At 38.8% G+C, this 22,017-nt stretch overlaps 2 protein-coding genes across 2 annotated transcripts in view; one reads left to right on the top strand and one right to left on the bottom strand.

Moving 5' to 3' along the window:
• The window catches only part of uri1 (URI1 prefoldin like chaperone), a 68,718-nt gene that overhangs the window by 11,855 nt on the left and 34,846 nt on the right, over positions 1 to 22,017 (bottom strand). The window lies entirely within an intron of this gene.
• Positions 7,363 to 19,475, top strand: tshz3a (teashirt zinc finger homeobox 3a). Its single transcript, XM_681752.10, has 2 exons — positions 7,363 to 7,600; positions 15,772 to 19,475. The coding sequence occupies exons 1-2, from the start codon at positions 7,561 to 7,563 to the stop codon at positions 18,795 to 18,797; spliced, it is 3,066 nt and encodes a 1,021-aa protein (XP_686844.3). The 5' UTR covers positions 7,363 to 7,560; the 3' UTR covers positions 18,798 to 19,475.

The raw sequence follows: 22,017 nt of genomic DNA, 5'->3' as shown, positions 1-22,017 counted from the left end.
TGCATTTATTTATATGATCTGATTCACAAGCTCTCCTTTTAATTCGATTCAGTTCTTGATTTAAACCTTGATTCCTGATCCAATTAAATGATTATGGATTTAAAGGTGCAGTATCTAAGCTTGACACCCAGTGGTTGAACTTGGTATTGCAATCCAAACAAATTGAGGTCCAACAGGAGCGAGTCTGACTATCAAGACTAAAGGCTGATTTAAATTGTGTCCTTTATAAAAGCAACGGCGCCCAATAGAAGGAATATTCTCCATATTTAAAGAAGTTTTTGTTTTAACCAACAGCTCCAATTGATATATTAGAAATTACATCTATTTCTTTCAGCTGAACAACAGAAATTTTGACAATGATTAGGTACACCTCATGTGCTTTATTGAGTGTTAAATGCTAAGAATATGAGATGGAATGCCATTCTACATGACATTTATTGCCATACTACTGAAAGCAGCAGCAGATCACCTCAGATCTTGAAAATAAAATAAACCACTTGAAATTGAACTTTAGAGCTGTGACTCAAAACCAGCAGACATCAGTGATTCAGCATGTGCATTTGATAATGTTAGAGAGGTTTACGATGTATTAGTTAGAGTATAAACTTTACCATTTCATGAGTGAGTGCATATTCTGTGCTTCTGAATTGCTGTATTTAAATTTCTTTTGCTTTTTGTCTGGTGCAAACAGCCAAATTCTGCCAAGCTCATTACTGCAAATTTTGTCACGTAGCATGTTGTTAGAACACAGTTGCAATGTAACCTGCTCACCTAATGTTTACGCTCGAAATATTTATGTTATTTGCTAATTAGTAACCACATGTGGAACTCTGAATATGCGTCTCATTTCGAAGTCTGCCACTGTACATTGGAGGTCGCATTTCAGTCACGAACGCATGAATGAAAGAATGAAATATGCTGTTTTCCAACAAGGCAACCTGGGGTGCTGAAATATAATTGACTAAAGTGGCAGTGGGCGAGTTAAAAGAACCAAAACAAAGACAGACGTCCCGACCAAAACATAACAGACAAGTCAGCAGAATGACTTTAAGATAAACAAGAATGTTCACTTAGTATGTTTTCAAAAGATCTGCAAACATGGTAAATTTTATGCTTTAGAAGAGTCAAAAACTTACATACAGCACCTTAAATGCAAATGCTTCTGATGATTTTCAGCGAACACCAGTTCACAAACATTGAATTAATAAAAAAATATTAAGAACTGCATAACTGTGTGTTACATTTTATTTATTTTAGATATATGCGCATTAAAACAGAATAGTTTAATTGCAAAGTGTAGTCAGAACATGTAATACACCCTGTGATGTGATTTAAATTGATAACTCTGTCCTGATACAATTATAGTGAACAGTCTCCTCATACCACATGCTATTACGCTATTGTTTTATCTTTGTGTATGTGTTTACTCAGCAGCTACAGCACAATTGTATATTTTAGCATTGAATTACTAAATATTTCCTAAATGTAAAGGATTTGTGATAATAAACAAGATTTATAAAAATGTCCTTCTACAGTGTGCAGCTTATATAAGTACACCCCTCACAAATCTATCTTTTAAGTTCATAATTTGAATAGGAAGCTATACAATATTATATTTGTGCATATACATTAGGTTAGCCGGTACTGAAGCTAAATCTAAAGCTAATATAACAAAATAACTTACGAAAACTCAAAAACCCAAATTTATGTTCACTGAGAAATTGATTCAAATATTTATTTCAAAATGGCGTGTATGAAATTATGCTGAGCACTGTAGTAGTTTCTAAAATATCAGTGGCCACACAGTTATGTTTCTCATCAAATGCAGGTTTCATATAGTTGCATTAAAGGCATTGCTGATTCGTTCTATAGCCAATACTGCAGTTACAATGAATTATCGCAGGGTTAAGAACAAACACCCTGATTGTGGCATTGATTAAAGAATGATCAACGCTTCCGAGAGGATGAAGCTTGTAATCTCTCTGTCTGATCAATACAGACTCGGAATGAATTGCTAAAAGCAGTATTTCCAGATATTTGTCCACTTTGCTTTAATCGACATCAGCGCTTTCTCTCGGTTTTTAACATTTATAATACATCCAGGTGCCGCTGTTCCCCATCACAGATCTCTTCGAAACAGATTTGTGAGTCTATCTGAAACAAATAAGCAGACTCTGAGAAGGTGAGCCATGCTGTTTTGACACACTGTTAGAACATGATGTTACAGAGCCAGACATCTGACTTGGGAAAAAGGTCATCTGTTCATCATAGATCAAAGTGGAGGACAGCACCTCTCAAAACAGTGGCGGAGAGCGGGATAAAATGAAATCTTCACAACAGGACTGATGGACATGTGGCTCAAATACACCCTCCTGTGAGCTGTAGGGAGGGTGGGTGTCCTGCTGGCTGATGTCCCTTCTAGTTTCAGATGCTGCTTGACAAGATTGCTCTGAGGTGAGGAAGACCAAAGAGGTCAGGGTAATGAGACAGTTGCCTCTTTAATGTTTGCCCTGACATCATAGCGCAAGCAAAGAAAAAAAAAAGGTGTAGGCAGTTGTGAAAATAAAATGGAAAAAATGAGCAACTTGACCCTCATCTTTATGGACTTTTTGTGATCGTGTTGGTGGTTTTGAAGCAATAGTTTGGGATAGAGGTCATTGTTTACTCACCCTGTACTTGTTTCAAACCTTTATGAGTTACGTTCTACTGTTAAACACAAAAGAAGATATTTTAAAGAATGTTGGAAACCTGTAACCATTGACTTCCATAATATTAGTTTTTCCTATGGAAAACAATGGTTACAGTTTTTCATCCCTTTTTAAACCACTTGAGGGTAAGAAGTGAGGATTTTTCTTCTGGGTGATCTATAGCTTTAATGCAATCAGCATAGATTTTTATTTTATTTATTTTATTTTTTTATTTCACCCTATTTTCCTTTCATAAATCTATTTTATGCTGAGTACAAAGTAATAGTTCACTTTGCAGACATTCAAGACACAAATCCCCCCTTTTAAAACCACATAATTTCATGCATGAAATGTCATTATTAATTGTTTAAAGGCTTTCCTTTGGATTAATGTTTGGCTATTTTTTCACATTTGGCCTGTGGAATAAATAACTGCTTTGTAAAATAATATAAAATATAATAATGATTAAAATGAGATTTTTTAGATAATTGTCTTTACCAAATCATAATCGAAAAATCAGCTTAGCCTTTTAGCTAAAGAATATAATATTCATTCATTCATTCATTTTTTTCGGCTTGTGGGGGAAACCGGAGCACCCAGAGGAAACCCAGGCGAACACGGAGAGAACATGCAAACTTTACTCAGTAATACCAACAGGCTCGAACCAGCCTTCTTGCTGTGAGGCGATCATGCTACCCACTTCACCACTAAATTTTTTTTTAAAGAAACATTGTCTAAACCAACCATTAAATAATAATTCCTTTAATTCCTTACATTTATATAGCACTTTTCTTGACACTTAAAGCGCTTTACACTTTTTTTTTTTTTTTTTTTGGTGGGGGGGGGTCTCCTCATCCACCATCAGTGTGCAGCATCCACCATGGCACAATGGCATCCATTTTACACCAAACCACACACCAGCTGATTGGGGTAGAGGAGACAGAATGATGAAGCCAAATTATAATATGGGGATAGGAGGCCATGATGGACAGAGGCCAATGGGCAAATTTAACCAGGATGCCGGGGGTTTAACCCCTTTTCGAAGGACATCCTAGGATATTTCACGAGCACAGAAAATGAGGACCTCAGTTTAACGTCTTATCCAAATGATGGTGCTCACTGAGCAGTATAGTGTCCCCTTCACTATACTGGGGCATTTGGACCCACAAAGGTTGAGAGCCCCCTGCTGGTCTCATTAATACCACTTTTGGCAGTGGCTTAGCTTTTCCATGTAGTAGGCCATCCAGGTACTGCCCAGTGGGCTACCATGTGAGTTACAGAAAGCTACCTGCCAGTCAATGGGTTAGTAAATCTGAAGAAGAAATATATATTAGTGGAAGTGTAAAAATATGTTTTCTCTTTGTGTAAAAAAATATATTAAAACATGAATCATTTTGCCGAATGTGTCAATTTTTCAAGTCTATAAACAAGGGTTAAAAAACTGTTGGCAGAATTAACACGCCCATACATAACCATAGTTTGACCATACAACTTCAACATATGAATGTAGAGTATTTACTTTAGTTCGTTTTGCAACTATGTTTTGTTTAGTACAACATATCCGTTTCTCCTGACCTCGGTCACCAACCGCTCTCCATCCCATTCAGTGAGGACCAATACAAGGATGTCACAAGCAGACCTTGCCTTGCGTTTGATTTATGTTGCTCTAAAAGTAAAAATCAAAGATCCTCTCTAATGCAGCTCTGTGGCAGTGGGATGATATACGATGCAGCCGAGCAGTTAAATGAGAGCACTATGTCTCTGCCTGTGTTTTAATGGCACGGTCAGAACTCTGACCCCACATCTGAATGACTTTACAGTACTTAAAAAGACATCCTCAGACAGTGCTGATTTGTAAAGGAAAATCCTCAGGGCAAGCTTGTTTTGGCCATGCAGTTTTGATTACTCAAGAGACTCTTTGCAGGAAATACAAGCAAGACATGCACAACACGCTTCTTTATTGGTTTTCAGTAGAATTTGACCTTATAAGAGGCTTAAAAAATAGCAAAAAAATAAATAAATGAGAAAGAATAGGCATTTATTTTGTAGCATATGCTGTTTCACTGTTGATTGTGTGATTTCTGAAAGCAAGTCTATTACTTTGCTAGATTCAGTTGGTTTATTCATCCAAGTATGATTCAGAATTGTCAGTATTTTCTTTTAAAGAAACATTTGATAAAATATTAGAATAATCATATATTTTAATGCAAGTATTGGTAGTTGTATTTTACAGACAAACCATGTAAATCACAACTGTTTTTTTTTTTACATTTAACATCCACACTGTAAAAATGCCTGGTTGCCTTATTTTTTAAGCTGAATCAAATTAACCTTATGAGTCCATATATTATGTTAAACTGACAAATTAATGTGTAAATTAAGTTTAATAAGTTACAATGAAGTAAAAACAAAGGCTGTCATGATTAATTGATCATATATGTTTTATAGTGCATGTAAACATATAAATAAAGGTTTTGTGACATTTATAAATATCTTAATATATTTCAGAGACGCAAAAATGTTTGGTATTGTTAATTTTTAAAGTTGATATTAGACTTTTTGTATAATCTGAAGTACCAAGTTATGTACAAAACCCAGTGGCGCCCCCAGAAAATTTTCTTAGGAGTGGCCAGAAGAGGCCGCACCAAATCTTGGGGTGGCACACACAAAAAAAGAATTCAGTGTAATGTTATATTTTTGTTTCTGGTAAATAAAAAAATGGGGTTTTAATTCAATAAATTAATTACTCTTGAAACATTGCAATTTATTCCTAAAATTCAATAAATTAAATTTTAATTACATAAAAAATCAATATTTAGTTTAAAACTCTTTTCATATATATATATATATATATATATATATATATATATATATATATATATATATATATATATATAAACAACTTTTCAGTTATTTTTCAGTTATTTATTATTGTACAGCATAGTATATGCCATTTCATAAAAGTAATGAGGATTAATGAATAAAAACGAAGTCATTACTACATATGCACACACACACACACACACACACACACACACACACACACACACACACACAAACACACTATACAGACCTTAATAAATATAATTTATCCATATTTCTTTTTAAGCCACAATATTAGTAATACAGCTTCTTCTATTGATGTACCTTAAGGTTAACATTAAATTGCCATTGCTGTCTATTGAAGGTGTATGCATGCTGTCAATGACGATCAAGGAGGGGCAGTGAATGAGCTATGTCAGTGGCACCAATTAATCCACAATAATTTAATGGCTGCTATTTATTTATTTTAAATTAATAATATCAACATTAAAAGGCCGAGGCAGTGGCACAGTAGGTAGTGCTGTCGCTGTCGACTTACAGCAAGAAGGTCGCTGGGTCGCTGGTTCGAACCTCGGCTCAGTTGGTGTTTCTGTGTGGAGTTTGCATGTTCTCCCTTCCTTCGCGTGGGTTTCCTCCGGGTGCTCCTGTTTCCCCCACAGTCCAAAGACATGCAGTACAGGGGAATTGGGTAGGCTAAATTGTAGTGTGTGTTTGTGTGTGGATGTTTCCCAGAGATGGGAAGGGCATCCGCTGCGTAAAAACTTGCTGGATAAATTGGCGGTTCATTCCGCTGTGGCGACCCCAGATTAATAAAGAGACTAAGCCAAAAGAAAATGAATGAATGAATCAACATCAAAATCATATTGAGGTGGGCACAGGGGTGACCAGAGTTTACACAGGGGTGGCCTTAGAGGCGCCCCTGACAAAACCCAATGAAAACACCCAAAAATGAGGCATATCTGTGTTGTTTAAAAAAAATTCATAGCTTATCAGTTTCTTTACAATACATAATTTACAAATGCATAATTTCATTCATAATGTTGGATTGTTTATTGTTTATCTTTTAAAGGATAGCATATTTTAAATAAATAATTTTAAAGAAGTTTAATACAACAATTAAAATAAATAAGTTAATTCTCACATAAAAAACCTGGCATAAGCAGAATTAAGGAAATAATTGTTGTTGTCATGTGACAAGAAAAAAAAATAGCCTACACACTCTCTATGTCAAACAATATTTCAACGTCAGCACGGAATGAAGACAACTGCACTCTGACCATTAAGCTAATGGACGCCTCAAAATGCATATGCTCAAAAACTGTTGAAGAACACCAAACATTATTTGTTGCTGTCCCAAAAACTCTATTGTTTTCCAGGGTGTGCCTGTTAAAGGGTTAAGTTACATCCTTCCTTCCTGTCAGTGTAAGCGGTCTTGTTAATGCGCTCTTAAGTGACATATTGGCAGTGTCTCAAAACCTTGTGAGCTGAGCTGCCTACCAAGACTGCGTTATATGTGCGTGGGAGTGACCGACAGGACCGTCTGCTGTTATTTAACTGTTTGTCAGGGCACACATGAATGATGTCTCCGGTCGCTGCGTCACGGCTTCACGCCATAAGCGTTATATCGAGATAAAACGGCGCGTAACTTCTATTAACTTCTAACGAATTCGTAACTCCAGCGTTCGAATCCGAGCTCTTGTGTTCTATGTAACTATTTTGAACGTTTCCAAACGCGTGAACGCCCCCTTTCTGCGTTTTGAGGGAAGAGGAATCATTTGCCGCGGACTTTTGAGTGACGTGACAAACTCGTAGCGCGGCGAGGCGTTCCTGTCCTGCCGTGCAGTTTCCCCTCATCACTCTAGCGGACGGGCTTTAAACAAAGACTAACAGACGGAGCACCTGGGCTTTCTCCTATGCCTCATAACGCCAAGTGTCGTAGCTTTTGTGACCGCGCTGTAGTGTTGTTTAATGGTGACACGGTTAATTGGGAGCCTGTTTAGTAGAAAATCTTTTCAGGTTGCGTATTTACAGACACAATCTGCGCGTAAATATGCCGAGGAGAAAACAGCAGGCGCCGAAACGAGCTGCAGGTAAGTTTATATGAACTGGTTTCATGTAGATGCTCATCTGTCCAGTTGTGGTTTTTATTTTAAACCATTCTGTGCTTATCTGTACAATAGCTGTTTTTGATTTTTTTTTTTATGCACACAATGTTCACATATTTTAATTATGTTGATTTGAATCATACTTTTTGTTATGTTTTTGGATGTTTTATTTACTTTCATGTCAGAAGTTAATCAAATATATGACGTGAAAACTGCAGAATGTTGTAGTTTGTTTTATATAGTTTTATTAATTTTGATTTTTTTCATAGAGCTTGGTCAGAATAAATATTGTAAGCACAAATAAATGAAAAGAGAAAGAAACATGTTAGCATAAAGTAGGCTACTTTGTCATGATTGTTATACATTATTTAAAAAAGATTTTTAAAAGCATATTAATATTTTCAAAAGTAACATCATAACTAAAATTCAGGAAGCCATTTTGTTGTCATGTGACAAGAAAACGAAATTCCCAAACTCTCTATTTTTATGAAAACACTTCAGTTTAAACAGCCTAACGTTAATACAATACATTTTTTACATACTTTAACATGTCATATTTACCATATAAAATTGTAACATTTTAATATATTTTACCTTGCAAAACATTTACTCCTTTAAAACGATTAAATACATTGGGGACTTTTTTATGTTTCATTAAAACAAAATCATATATTTCAAGTATTAGTAGCTGTATTTTAAACAAAAACCATGTAAATCAAAACTTGTTTTTACATGTCACATCTATGTAAATATATAAATTAAGGTTGGTGACATTTGCAAATATCTTAATATATTTCAGAGATGCAAAAATGTTATTGTTGATATTAAAAGTTGAGATAAGACTCTTTGTGTACTCTTTAGTACCAAGTTATGTACAAAACCCAATAAAAACACTTAAAATGGAAGCATTAGCTCTGTGTTGTTCTGCACAAATTGGTTTCCTATCGTTGCAGTTTGTTTAGAATACATAATTTATTTATTTTTTACATTTTAATATTTTCAAAACTGAAATCATAATCAGGAAGCCATTTTGCTGTCATGTGACAAGAAAACTAAACCCCCAAACTGTCTATTTTTATGAAAACACTTTAGTTTAAACGGTCTAACGTTTAACATTCTAAAATGTTAACATACTTTAAAGTATAAAATTTATCATAGAAAATTGTAACATTTAAGTTTAACATTTCTTACCTTAGAAAACATTTACTCCCTAAAAAACTATTACATAAATTGTGGGCACTCTATTTTATGTTTTATTTTAAAAAAAGGAATAGACATTTGTCAAATCAGTTTACAAATATTACATTTTCGAGCACGGTTTTAACCTTAGACAGCCTCATTATCATTGAATCACATATAAACTCCATATAACAGTTTCAGACCTGTTTTTTTAACTTTCTTTTTTTAAATATTGGGAACAGTTAAAATCCCCTTCGTGTTACCTAAAACATTATCTGCCTCCTTAATAGAAAAGATCCTATCTTGTTATTTGAAAGAGGAGGAGTTCTGGGGCATTTTTTATATTTATAGCAGAGCTCTCTTTGAAACAGAGATACAAAGCCATTATTATATAGCCTTCACTGTTTGTGCGTGTGTGTGTTTGAGGCAGAGATGATGTGGAGTTTAATGGAGGGGTATGGCTTGCTCTGTTAGACTGGCCTGTCAGAACAGCTTTGTCTCATGTTGGATTTAATTGTTATCCTTGTGACAGCCTCATCCATCAAAGGCTTTAATGGTCAATCAGAGCAAGGCCATGTGAGTGCTCTCCTTCTTTTTCCCATAAGCTTGCCTGGGCTTTTATTTCATCAGTATGCTCCACCAAACTTCACTCGTGGAAGCTGTGCAAAGTGGTGACCGTGAGGTTTATAAGCGTGAGTTTATGGTTTACAGGTATGAACGCATTCAGTGGCGTGCTGGCATACGTAGCCGTTTCTCACACTGAAAGTGGGACTTTTTACTTTAAGCTTAATGGTGACTAAATTATTGATTCTGATGCATTGTTGTTGTCTGTTAAGGAGGTAAAGCTCAATAGCCAATCTTAGGTGAAGTCAGAGCAATCTCTCTTTTCGTGCCCTAAAGGTTTGCACGGCTCCGTAAAAAGAAACTTTGCTTAATTTGAGCATGCCTAATTAGCTGTAAACTTGATGGATTCCTGACAGGTGTAATGATTGGAGATGACAAGCTGTGCGTCTGTCACCAAGTCATATTAGGTTTGGGCTCCCTTGATGTAATCAAGTTGATATTAGCCACTCCTGCTGGCCTTTCCTATCGCCATAACCCAATTTAGCACCTTTATGTGACAAATGAGCCTTTTGGTGCCTGTCTGGAATCTAGACGATTCTGAACCGTAATAAGGAGATGAACATGTGGAACCACCTACAGTCCGTCTGAAATGGATGTTTTCATCTGTCTGTGAGGCTTTGAGCCATATTTGGAACGACAGATTAGACATCAAATCTATTTTGAGAGTTGTACTTTCCTTCAACTCGGTAAGTTAGATCTCTCTCTGTCTGTGTGTGGGTTGATAATGTGAGTTAATCGGACACGCCTCCGCAAATCCCACGGGCCACCCTGGCCAAAAATTTTCTCGGTTCTCAGGCTCTTTTTGGGCGCGACTCCAGGCCCTGCCTTCTCCCTCTTTCTGAGGGTAAAATCAGTTGCTGTCAGATCTAAGGTGCGAGGCAGGTCAGCCGGACAAGCTGCCATCAGTCATGCGTGGATGTGACGCAGAAGCCGAGCTCGATGGTGGCAGCGATGAAAGGCCAGGAAACCATAGAGGCCCGCCATTCCCTAATCCCAACCAGTGTCAACATACCTCTCCAGCCAGGCATGCCTGTGATCACTGCCAACAGTTTCAGAACTGCTAGAACCTCATTGATTTACACAACGGCTGAGACAGAAGATTAAAGTAATCACACACATTCCTGCAGACACATTTCACACATGCACTCAGATGGTGTGTTCATAAGTTTAATTTGTTGATAACTGCTAGGGATGCTTTGTGATGGACAGTTCTTTTATTATTTCATGTGCACTTTACAGCATTTTTACATTTAAAAAAGTTAATCGTCAAGCCAAACTTTGGTGTTTGTCGATAAAGTGTGTGCGTAATAAATAAAATGAAAAATGTAGTTCAAAATGGGTAAAGTGTACAGTATGTGTTCTGTGTACTCATGATGGTTTCCTGTGGTTTTAACAGGACTACTACTAAAACTTTTATTTTGTGTTAACATATGAGCATATTTTTTGTTGCATGTTCTTGAAAAAATTATAAAAATGAAAAACAATTTTTTTTTTATAATTTCTTTGGTTTACAAATGTAGTGAATTGTTAATTGGTCATTTTTGAGTTTTTGTCGTTAAAGAGACTTAGGTGTCGTTTACACATTTATTTATTTATTTTTCATCTTTATTTCTATAGCGCTTTTACAATGTAGATTGTGTCAAATCCATCGATGCGCAGAGTCCCAAAACCAAGCAAGCCAGTGGCGACAGTGGAGAAACCTCGAGAGAAACCAGGCTCAGTTGGGCACACCATTTGTCATGCAGAATAGTGTTTTTGAGTGCGCTTCTGATAAAAACAATATTCGTCCACACTATACAGCCAAAAACCCATGTGACAATTGTGACAATTCACGCTTACAGGTGTGCTCATATTTTTGCCACCATTGAAGTCTGCTGTTTGCATAATGGACATGAATGGCAGGTGTAACCAGGGCTTAATTTGTACCGGAACAAGCCGAGAAACTCATTTTACAGATCCCCCTTATAATAGGCACACCCCCCTCCTTGCTCTTCACTTTCTTCCTCGACTCCCCAACCCCCTTCACTTGCGATACCTGTCCCTTTTGTGGTAACGTGCCGGATCCGTTACCCCAAACTGTTCCGGGACCTTAATTTACAAATCAAGCACTAGGCGTAACCGTCACCAAACTGAGGCATTTTTAAACATAAATGCATAAGTGTAAATGACACCTTGGTGACCTTGACAGAGTCCGAAAGGTCCACTTTTTGATATTTGTTCATTCATTTTCCTTCGGCTTAGTCCCTTATTCTGCCAACTATTGGAAAACCGGAGCAGCCGGTGGAAACTCATGCTAACACAGGGAGAACATGCAAACTCCATACAGAAATGCCAACTGACCCAGCTGGGACTAGAACCTTGTTGCTGTGAGGTGACAGTGCTAGCTGCTGAGCCACTGTGGCTTTATTCTTTTACTACATTTATTCACATTTATATAAGTATGAATATTCTTTTAATTTAAGTTAAATGAGGCACAAAAAAATGAATGCCACTTCTGACCTGCCATCCAAACTCTTGAACCATGCAATCTATTGTGGTTGTAAACTTATATGAATGTTACTTTGCTGCGTTGACAATGAAGACATCAATCTTCTGTTAAGAAGACAAGAATCCATCTCTTTTCTCATGGGAGGTGGCTTTTAGCTTGCGGTCCATTTTAGAAAAATGAGTCAGTCTGGTCCTCAGGGGTCCAGAAACCAAACCCTGGTGGAGAAGATCAGCACAATGCCAAACCGTCAATTACCCTTTCAACAGAGCCGTTAATCACGCTGCCACCCTTTACTTCTGGCATCCTGACACATGTCATCTATCACGCAGGCTTTCCGAGACGCAGAGGGAGGGAAGAAAAGGAGAAATATTGTTGAGAATTAGCCTGAAAAGGCAGGGGAGAAAGTTAAGAAGTCAGAGATGCAGGTCAAATGTTTAAAACCTGAGCAGTGGTGGTGCTGTAAAGGGTTTGTCTAAAAAGTCTAAAAGAAAGTGACACAGGCAAGAAAATTCAATAAATTGTCACACTGCTGAGTTAAGCTGTTAAGTCATTAAGTCATTGAAAGCCCTGTTTGGGTAGAGACCTGAGCCGATGACAGATTGAGATATATTACACGTTGAGCAAGTGAAACGACAAATGAGTTCTAATTTAGCTTAATGCATGATAATTTCTACTTTAGCGAAAAGAGGGAAAGTCTTGCAATTCACCTACCAAACCACATTTTAAATGAATCAATCATTCCGTCAATCATGGACTTTGCTTGTCAAGAATGCATGTTTGTGCACGCATCCGTATTTTGAGTGGGTATTTGCATAGGTGGACATTTTATACGTGTTCACGTCTGCGCATTCCCGTCCAAGCTTAAAATGACACGCATCACTCAAGCTCAGCTGGCCTGTAAATGAACTCTAGCGTTCTCTCCCACAGCTCTAGCCCTGCTCCATGATGGATGCTCCTTTAAAGAAAGAGATTAATGAGAGGTAGGCGGCTTAGAGGACCATTTATCACAGTGAATATTATTTGGACGGCTATGTAAGCCTGTAACCTGAGAGTTAGAGAGGCATAGACAGAGCACAGGGTCTTAGATGTCCTCTCTATGATGGATAGCTTTGCTTTTTCTCTGTGTTTGTTATGAGACACCAGCTGTCCACCGGGTGGTCATTGCCGGATAAGATTGGGAGTTTGGTATTGCATTCCCAAGAAACCCTTCCTGTGTCTCTGTGAACTCAATTCCTAGTTATCGGAAGCTTATTAAAGGAGAGTAACTCTGGGACAAAGCCTTGCTTGAAAGGTTGGGGGTGGGTGACAGTCTGTTTTTTTTTTTTTTTTTTTTTTTTGATGTTGGTTTTTGCCCCCAACATCCCCCACCCTGTCCCTGCAGAGTAGAATTATGAGTGCCATCCATCTCACTGAGTTCTTTGATGCTGGGCCATCATCTCAGCAGCTGCTGGCTTAGATACACATAGAATTGTTGCCAATCACTCTTGGCAGCTGAGGCACATCAGACACACTGTTGTCAAGGGGGAAAAGGAATCAAAGGCACACAGAGTGATAATTAGAGAGATATCTCCCTTGAAAGGACGTTTGTGGTCGGTGGAATTCCAGTCAGCAGAGACTGTTTGCCTTCGTGAATTTACTGTAAATGGTCAGTTTTAACTTTCTCCTGCAGAAAGAGAAACACAACCAGAAAGGTTAAGACCCAGGATAATGTTGTACACCCACTGAGCTTTTCTTTGTTAATTTGGCTCCCCACTTTGATTGACTTGAAAAAATCGCACTGTTCTTTGCTTCTTTTGAAGCAAAAAAACATTAGTTTTGGCATGGGGCATCTCGACATGTTGCCTGAATGCTGCTTTATTTTGATCAAAGTGTCATGTGTTGCACATTAGCATGGCCTCAAGCAAGAACAATTCTCACAGTTAGCCTCAATCTGTATCTCACTGTGAGGTTATGAGTGAGTCATGTGAGCTTTGAGGATGAAAAGCTACAGTATTTATGGACAGTTTAGCAAGCATCATTATCAACCTATTGGGTATTGTTGGAGAGTTACCTAACAAGTATAAAATTAAATACAGTGACATAAAGATGAGCCAACTTTAATTTCCTTTTAATGTAATAATAATTTGGTATTAGAAACGTAAAAAGCAGCTGTGAGTAGATGCACTCTGTACAGACTTAGATTAAATCAGTTATTCATGCACATTAAACAATTGTTAATATGTATAGTATAGGATTATTTAAATGCCAATCATGCTGTTTCTTTCTAAGTTGGAGTGAGTTAAAGACTGGTCACATGATGACAGATGTAACAGTTATATAAATTAAGTGCCACTAAAGTCTCTTGTTTTTTTGTTTTTGCTAGAGCTCATTGCACACATCACACTTTATTAGCTTAATAAATCATCCAGGCTGTCAATCAAGCCTTTTGAGAATAATTGTTTATGGTAGGTGCCTCCTGAGACGGATTATAAATCATTCAAGGTTAAGATTTTGTTAGGTTGGGTTTCGATACACACATTTGTCTGTTTATGGTTTCTTAGGATGATTTATATTCCCTGAAATTTTTATGAGAGCAGACTTTAAAACATCTTTATGCATGGAAAAAACTTGGGTTAAAGTTGACATTTTCTGATTCACCTTAGGGTTGCCACTTTTACATTTTGCCTGGCTTAAAATACCCTTTAAAAAGTTACACTCTTGTAGTGTTCGGCATTTGTACAAGAAAAAAGCAATTTGCCACTGGGGACCCTCAGTGTGTCACCATAATTGTCTCAGGGATATGAGAGGGCAGGAAAATGATCATGTCATTGTAGTTACACCTGGTTCACCCTCTTTTCGAGCTGCTTTGGAGTTCATGCCAAATCAGGCCGTTCAAATGACATCTTTTGATCAAGGCTGTCGGGCACGATCAGAGGAGATTGGCAAGTAATGGATACCTAGTGACAATCCAAATCTACAGAGGGGATAAGACTGGCCTGCACCTGCCAGTTATCCTTTAGAGCCCCCATCCTGCAGGCCGCCTGGCTGACAGCCAGTGAGAGGCTAAATGAGAGAAGCGCAGGCTTGTGAGATTGTGTATTATCATTTGAAATGAGAGCTATTTGTGCTTTAACACTCTTGTCAAGACTGTGGTGGATCTTGTAAGAGAGAGAACGGAAGAGAGGCCGTTAGCGTGCCACAATACACTTGAATCACACGTGCAGCGGCACACCATGTTAGCTTGTAATTCAAGGCCTGCTGTATTTCCAAACATCTGACATGTCAAGTGTTTTCTTTTTGACATGAGCAACATAATCACAAGTGCACACACAAACAAGAGTGAATAGAGTGGAACTGAGACAGGGGGGTTGGTATGGCTTTCAAGGGGGCATTTGTTCCACTTACGGAGTCAGAGTGACAGTGTCAAACTAGCAGGGGACAGGCTGTCAGGAGACGGGATCGTCAGTCCCGGAGGACGGTGGTGGATGGGCTCTTTTGAGGGTGTGAGGGCAGCTGGCAGAGAGAAGGGCGACCGCGTCCCCTTGGATCTGTCATCTGGAGGTGCTCGAGCAGACACCTTTCTCCCAACACGTCACCTGTCCAAGATGAACAGTCGTCAGGTGGGATTCAAAGTGGCAGGTGGCTTATGCGCCGCCATCTTATGTCAGTCCCCTTAACCTCTCAATCTATCTGTCCACCTTTTTCCACTATCTGTTTGTCTCTTCATATGTGTACAGGTGTGTCAAAATGTGGACATGTGGAGAGGTGAGGTGAATGGTAGCAGATGCAATCTCTTGTAAATAGCCTGATTATATGTTTAGCAGTTGCTTAAAAGCAGTTTCCAGCACTACTTATTTAACTTTTTTTCTCTCTTTTTTCTTTATAGCTTATGATTCAGAGAATGGTAAGGAGACAGTGGTACAGACTGAAGGCACTGAAAGTGTTTGCCCGGTGACCAAGGAAAATCCACAGGGTGAAAATGATTTGGGAGAAGACTTCAAAAACCCAATGGATGAACAAGATTGCTCTGCTTCTGAGCTATCAGGTCATGATGTTGACAGTGAATCTCACATAAGTGAATCAAGTGAACCCACATCAGATGCAGAGAGTACCACAATCAAAAATGAGGAGGCCACAAAAGACTTTATAAAAGACAGTTCTGAAAATTCTGTATGCATTACTGACAGCCTTGAACAGATGAAGGCTATTTACAAAAGCTTTCTCAATAATCCCTATTGGTCCTTTTTGAGCTTGAATTCCCCTCAGTCTTATGCAGATGAACAACCGGCCAGTAGCAGTGGAAGCAGTAGCAGCAACAGCAGTCCTGGACGCACCTGCTATGACTGGCATCAGTCTGCTATTGCAAAGACACTCCAACAGGTCTCTCAAAAACCACCTATAGCACTTGAACCAAGTATTTTCTCAACTGTGCAGCTCTACCGACAAAGCACTAAACTCTATGGTTCCATCTTTACTGGTGCAAGCAAGTTCCACTGCAAAAGCTGCAGTGCAGCTTATGACACGCTTCTTGATCTCACAGTTCACATGAATGAAACCGACCACTACCGTGATGACAACCTCGAAAGTGCTAGTAAGAGTGGCAAGTCTTGGTCCAAGCCACGCAAGCGTTCTCTTTTGGAGATGGAGGGGAAGGAAGATGCCCAGAAAGTCCTTCGATGTATGTACTGCGGACACTCTTTTGAATCCTTGCAAGACCTCAGCGTGCACATGATAAAAACTAAGCATTACCAGAAGGTTCCTCTGAGAGAGCCAAGAACGGCAATTGCTGCTAAAGTCGTGTCCTCATTCAGGAAGAGGGTTCCAGTGGAGCTGGATGTTGCAAAATCTTTGCACACTACAGAGCAGACAAGAAGTCCCAATGAAGGGCACACCAGGGATATTCTTCAGATGTACTCTGAACAAAATATCAAAGATGACTTGGATCAAAAGACAACAAGCCGTGGTGTACACTTCAAGTCTCAGAATTTGAAATGTTTGGAGTGTGGGATTTCACATGACTCTTTGCAGCAGCTGAGTGCTCACATGATGTTGACTGGTCACTTTTTAAAAGTCACCCAATCATTGCAAAAGACAGACAAAACTCCTCATCCCAAAAGTAAGTCTGAGAAGTCTCTGTCAGAGACAACATGTTCTTCCCCTCTTGCAGCCACAAGAATTTTGGAGTCATCATCCTACTCATCCATTGCAACTGGAGACCACAAGAACAAGACACAAGAAATTACCTCTCAGAAAAGCAGTGAGTCCAAGGAGTCTGCAAATGTAAATGATGTTAGGCAGAAATTGGGTCCATCAGCAAAAACGGATTACTTAACCGAAGATGATCTAAAGGAGAGTCCTAAAATGGATTTTGATATTCTTAAATCACTGGAGAATACAGTAACATCAGCCATTAACAAAGCACAGAAGGGTGCCCCGAGCTGGGGTGGTTACCAGAGCATTCATGCAGCTTATCAGTTACGAAACCATTTAAAGCCTGCTCTGCACAACCCAGGCTATATTTCTTCCTTAAAACAATCATCCAGTAGTCAGGAAGTCCAGTCCTTAGACAAGAGTAATTTGATTCCTCCAAGTACTCAACCAAGTTCTTCATCAACCACAGTTCAAGTCAGTGAGGTGGATGAACTTGAGATGAATGTAACAGAAAAAGATGCTGAAGTAGACAGAAAATTGAAAGATCTAAATGGGCAGGGATCCCCACATCCACAGCTGCTAAATTTGAAAGGGAAATCACTGATGCTAAAATCTCCAAGTCCTGAGAGCACTGTTACATCAATGAGCAAGATCACTGAAGGTAAAACAGAGGAAAAAGAAACTCGGAAGCACAAACAAGACCCAACCTCCACTTCAAATCTGTATGATGATTCTAGTTTACTCTCTGCCCAGCCTGAGCCAAAACAACCCTCTGTCAGCCCTCTAAGTGCCCTTCAGTCTGTTATGAACCTTCATCTCGGTAAAGCTGCCAAACCGGTAAGGCCTGTCCAGGACCCTATGAGTATGCTTCTCAGGATGAGCAACAGCATGGCGGAAAGGGCCGCTCTTGCCGGTCCATCTGGACACTCAACGAAACTTAGCCAGTTACATTCCAACTGCCATGAAATTTGCAGAGACCAGCCGATAGACTTGTCCAAAGGTAAAAATGAACAGTACCTTACAACTGCCTCTGTCCCAGGCAAAGCTTTGAGCTCCTCTATATCTGGTGCATCTGTGAGTGAATCAAATAGTCCCAAAATCTTCACACCAGTAAGTCCTTTGCATGAAAATGCTCTCTCTGACATCTCCGACATGTTACGCAATCTCTCAGACTCTAGAGTTTCGAAGCCACCAACACTTCTATGTAGGCCAGAGCAGTCAGAAATTGAGGGTTCTCGTACTTCAGAAGAGGCAGAGGATACGTCCATAGTGCACAAACGTAAAGGTAGGCAGTCGCACTGGAAACCCCAGCACTTGCTGATTTTGCAGGCTCAGTTCACGTCCTGCCTCAGGCAGACAGCTGATGGAAAGTATGTGATATCAGACTTGAGCTCCCAGGAAAGGATGGTCATATCACACATAACTGGTCTGTCTATGACAACCATCAGCCACTGGCTTGCCAATGTGAAATATCAGCTGAGACGAACAGGCAGAACAAAGTTCATAAAGAATGTTGACTCAGGACACCCAGTTTTCTACTGTAGTGAATGTGCAACACAGTTTCAAGCTCGTTCTACATACATCTGTCACCTTGAGTCTCACCTTGGTTTTAAAATGAAAGACTTGGCTAAAATTACGTCCAAGGATATCAACCGGAAGATTCCGAAGCATTCTAAAAGCACTCCCATAAAACCTGCGCTTCCTGCTGTATCGCCAGCTAGAGGATGTCAGGAGCAACTGCTACCAGTGCCAGCACTGTAACATAAAAACCACACACACACAGTATAGAAAAAGCGTATACTTACATGCTGTTGCATTAACAAAACTGGCACAATTGGCCTTGTGATTATTGGTGTTGTCATGGTAATGTAACATAAAAAAAACTAAATTTAAAGTTATTAAGCTGACTGCTGCCAGCTTCCATATAAGAAATCGATATGTAAATAAGTCTTAAACCTATAAACATTCTTGAACATTCATGTTCATAAACTTATGAACATTCCCAGTGATTTCCTTTTTACAGGGGGTTTGTTCTTACAAGAAAAGAATGTACATTTGTACAGATAAACTTGTTCACATTTTCTAAAATGTGCATTTCCTTTCATTTTGCATATGACAATACTTTATTTGTTCATGCATAAGGAATCTGATTTATTTATAGATGTATAACTAAAGAACTGTGTATAAAGTAAAAGTATTTAATCTTTGTGCTGTTGATATAAATTGCCTTGGCTTGCATTTTTACAGATCCCCTTTTCTCCTAACATTTGTATCACCTGTTCATTTTTTTTTCTGATTTGTTAGCCAGACTATTTTAACAAGACATGTTTTAATGACACCATTTTGTTGAATGTTAATACATTGAATGAGGCATGCCATCTTATATATGTACAATTCTGTTTTTTATACGAAAAAAAAGTAAAAAAAACAAAAACAAAACATATGTCTGCTTGTCTATTTCTCAAATACTTAACAGCCCATCATACTATTAATATTTTTAGTCACCGCTTAATGTTTTGCTCGTGGTGTCATTTAAGAGTTGATATGTGTATTTTAATACCTAAACCCAAATCTTTGAATAGTCATCCAAGGGAAACATTTTGTTCCCTAGAGTCCATACTTGAGTCTGATCAGCCATCAAGGCATTAAATCTAATAATTGTGTCACAATTACTTTCTCTTTGAAGCAGATCCTTTTTTTTTATCCATGCCCAAACATATAGTCAGATTTACACACTGCTTCTAATCATGGTTCCCATCCGGTGTTGCCAGACAGAACTATTGATATTGTTGTCTTTTTGTTTTGTTCTTTTGGTACAGTGAATTCAGTGGGGGTAGTCACGCCTCAGTGCTAATAAAATAAGAGAGAGAAAGAGAGAGAAGTGCTCCCTGTCAGAGTCACATCAGCCTATGTCATCGCTCTAATGAATATCATCTAAATTGCTTTGTATATCTGAACAGTTTGGATGTCAATCTAATTTGAGCGCATGCACTGATGGGAAGGGGGCCAGACTAATGAGAAGAGAGTTACGTTTGACAGTGCAATAAGCTTCAACCTGATCAGACAAGTTTGAACAGGAATTCTGACACATGTGCCAATCGTAAAAAAAGAAATGTTGATGTGAAATGCTGTACAAACGTCATCCTTATATCTTGTCTGACATCTTGTCTGATGTTAGATGTTAGCATAACTATAGCATGTGTGCTAGTACCTGGGAAAAAAAGTGATATATGATCTCAAATATATCGATATCTGGTGGGGTCCTCAGAATATTTGTCATGTTTAACCTGAAATGAATTGATCATTGGGGTGGCTCAGTAGTAAGCACAATCGCCTCACAGCAAGAAGGTCACTGGTTTAAGTCCCAGCTGGGCCAGTTGGCATTTCTGTGGGGAGTTTGCATGTTCTTCTGTATGGGTTTCCTCCGGGTGCTCCATTTTCCCTGACAGTCCAAAGACTTATAGGTGCTGTAGATGAATTGAGTAAATGAGTGTATGGGTGTTTTCCAGTTCTGGGTTACGGCTAAAAGGGCATCATTCATTCATTTTCTTGTCATCTTAGTCCCTTTATTAATCCAGGGTCACCACAGCAGAATGAACTGCCAACTTATCCAGCACATTTTTACGCAGCGGATGCCCTTCCAGCCGCAACCCATCTCTGGGAAACCTCCACACACACATTCACACACACACTTATACACTACTGACAATTTAGCCTACCCAATTCACCTGTACCGCATGTCTTTGGACTGTGGGGGAAACCGGAGCACCCGGAGGAAACCCACGCCAACTCAGGGAGAACATACAAACTCCACACAGAAACACCAACTGAGCCGAGGATCGAACCAGCGACCTTCTTGCTGTAAGGCGACAGCACTACCTACTGTGCCAATGCTTCGCCCTCTAAAAGGCCATCCCCTGCTTAAAACATATGCAGTAGTAGTTGTTGGTTCATTCCGTTGTGGTGACCCCTTATAAATTAGGAACTAAGCTGAAAGAAAATGAATGAACTGATCATTGAGCAAGCACAATCTTCATCTCATCATGGCCTCTTGGAAATCATGTTCACCCGCTACTTGAGTGTCAGTTCATATTGTGAGCAAACTTGAGTTGACGTGACAGTTTATGACAGCTCCAGAGCACTCATGGGACAGAATCAAGGCAGCTGCCCACAGAGTCCACACTGGCTGAATTATTCTCAGCACAAGGGTACGGGTTGAGGTCATTTTCCTTTTCTTAAGGAATAGGAAAATTGGCATACTAGTGAAGTACAGTAGGTTTAAATCAAGTTGGGTGACATTTATTCTCAAGTGCTTTAAATATTATTTAAATGCGATATTGCTTCAGTCATTGATGGCTGTGAGATGTAAAAGTGAGCCGCATGAAGAACTATGGTGCATTGCACCCAAATCCATTGCATCCCTACTTTCTGTCCAATAAACCAACTCAAAAAAAGTTAATCCAAAATATTTAACAGCTGGACAGGGAATATTTTGAGCAGCTGAATCGCTATTCACTAGCATTTCCCCAGACAGCTGTCAAGAGCATTTTGGCATGATATCTGACAGATTTGCAAAAGACACTCGTTTCAGGGCATTACACCATACATTGTTAATTTAATGCATGATGACACGACCAATTATAGTGAGCTACATGCTCAAATAGCATGTCAAAAGCTGTGTATCAATCCGTTTGATCCTGTTTTCCAACACCTTAAGTGATACCTTAAGCAACATTTCTGACTTGGGAGAGAAGTGCTGAGCAAGTGAAACGCTTGAGAGGAACACGGTGGCTGATCTAGCTATATTTGCAAGAAAAGGGAGGTCTAAAACAAGATCTGTTGGTGTATAAATAAGAGCGTATTTTTCACTTTTGCACCCTTGAGCGTACTAAAAAACCCTCAGGAGAACTGAGATGGATGTATCACTTAGAACAAGTTTTAGTATTGGTCAGTTTGATTTTTAAATATAAAGTCAAAATTA

Source organism: Danio rerio, chromosome 18 (assembly GCF_049306965.1).
Source record: "Danio rerio strain Tuebingen ecotype United States chromosome 18, GRCz12tu, whole genome shotgun sequence".
In the NCBI taxonomy this organism is placed as follows: Eukaryota; Metazoa; Chordata; class Actinopteri; order Cypriniformes; family Danionidae; genus Danio; species Danio rerio.
This window is presented reverse-complemented; position numbering and strand designations above follow the sequence as displayed.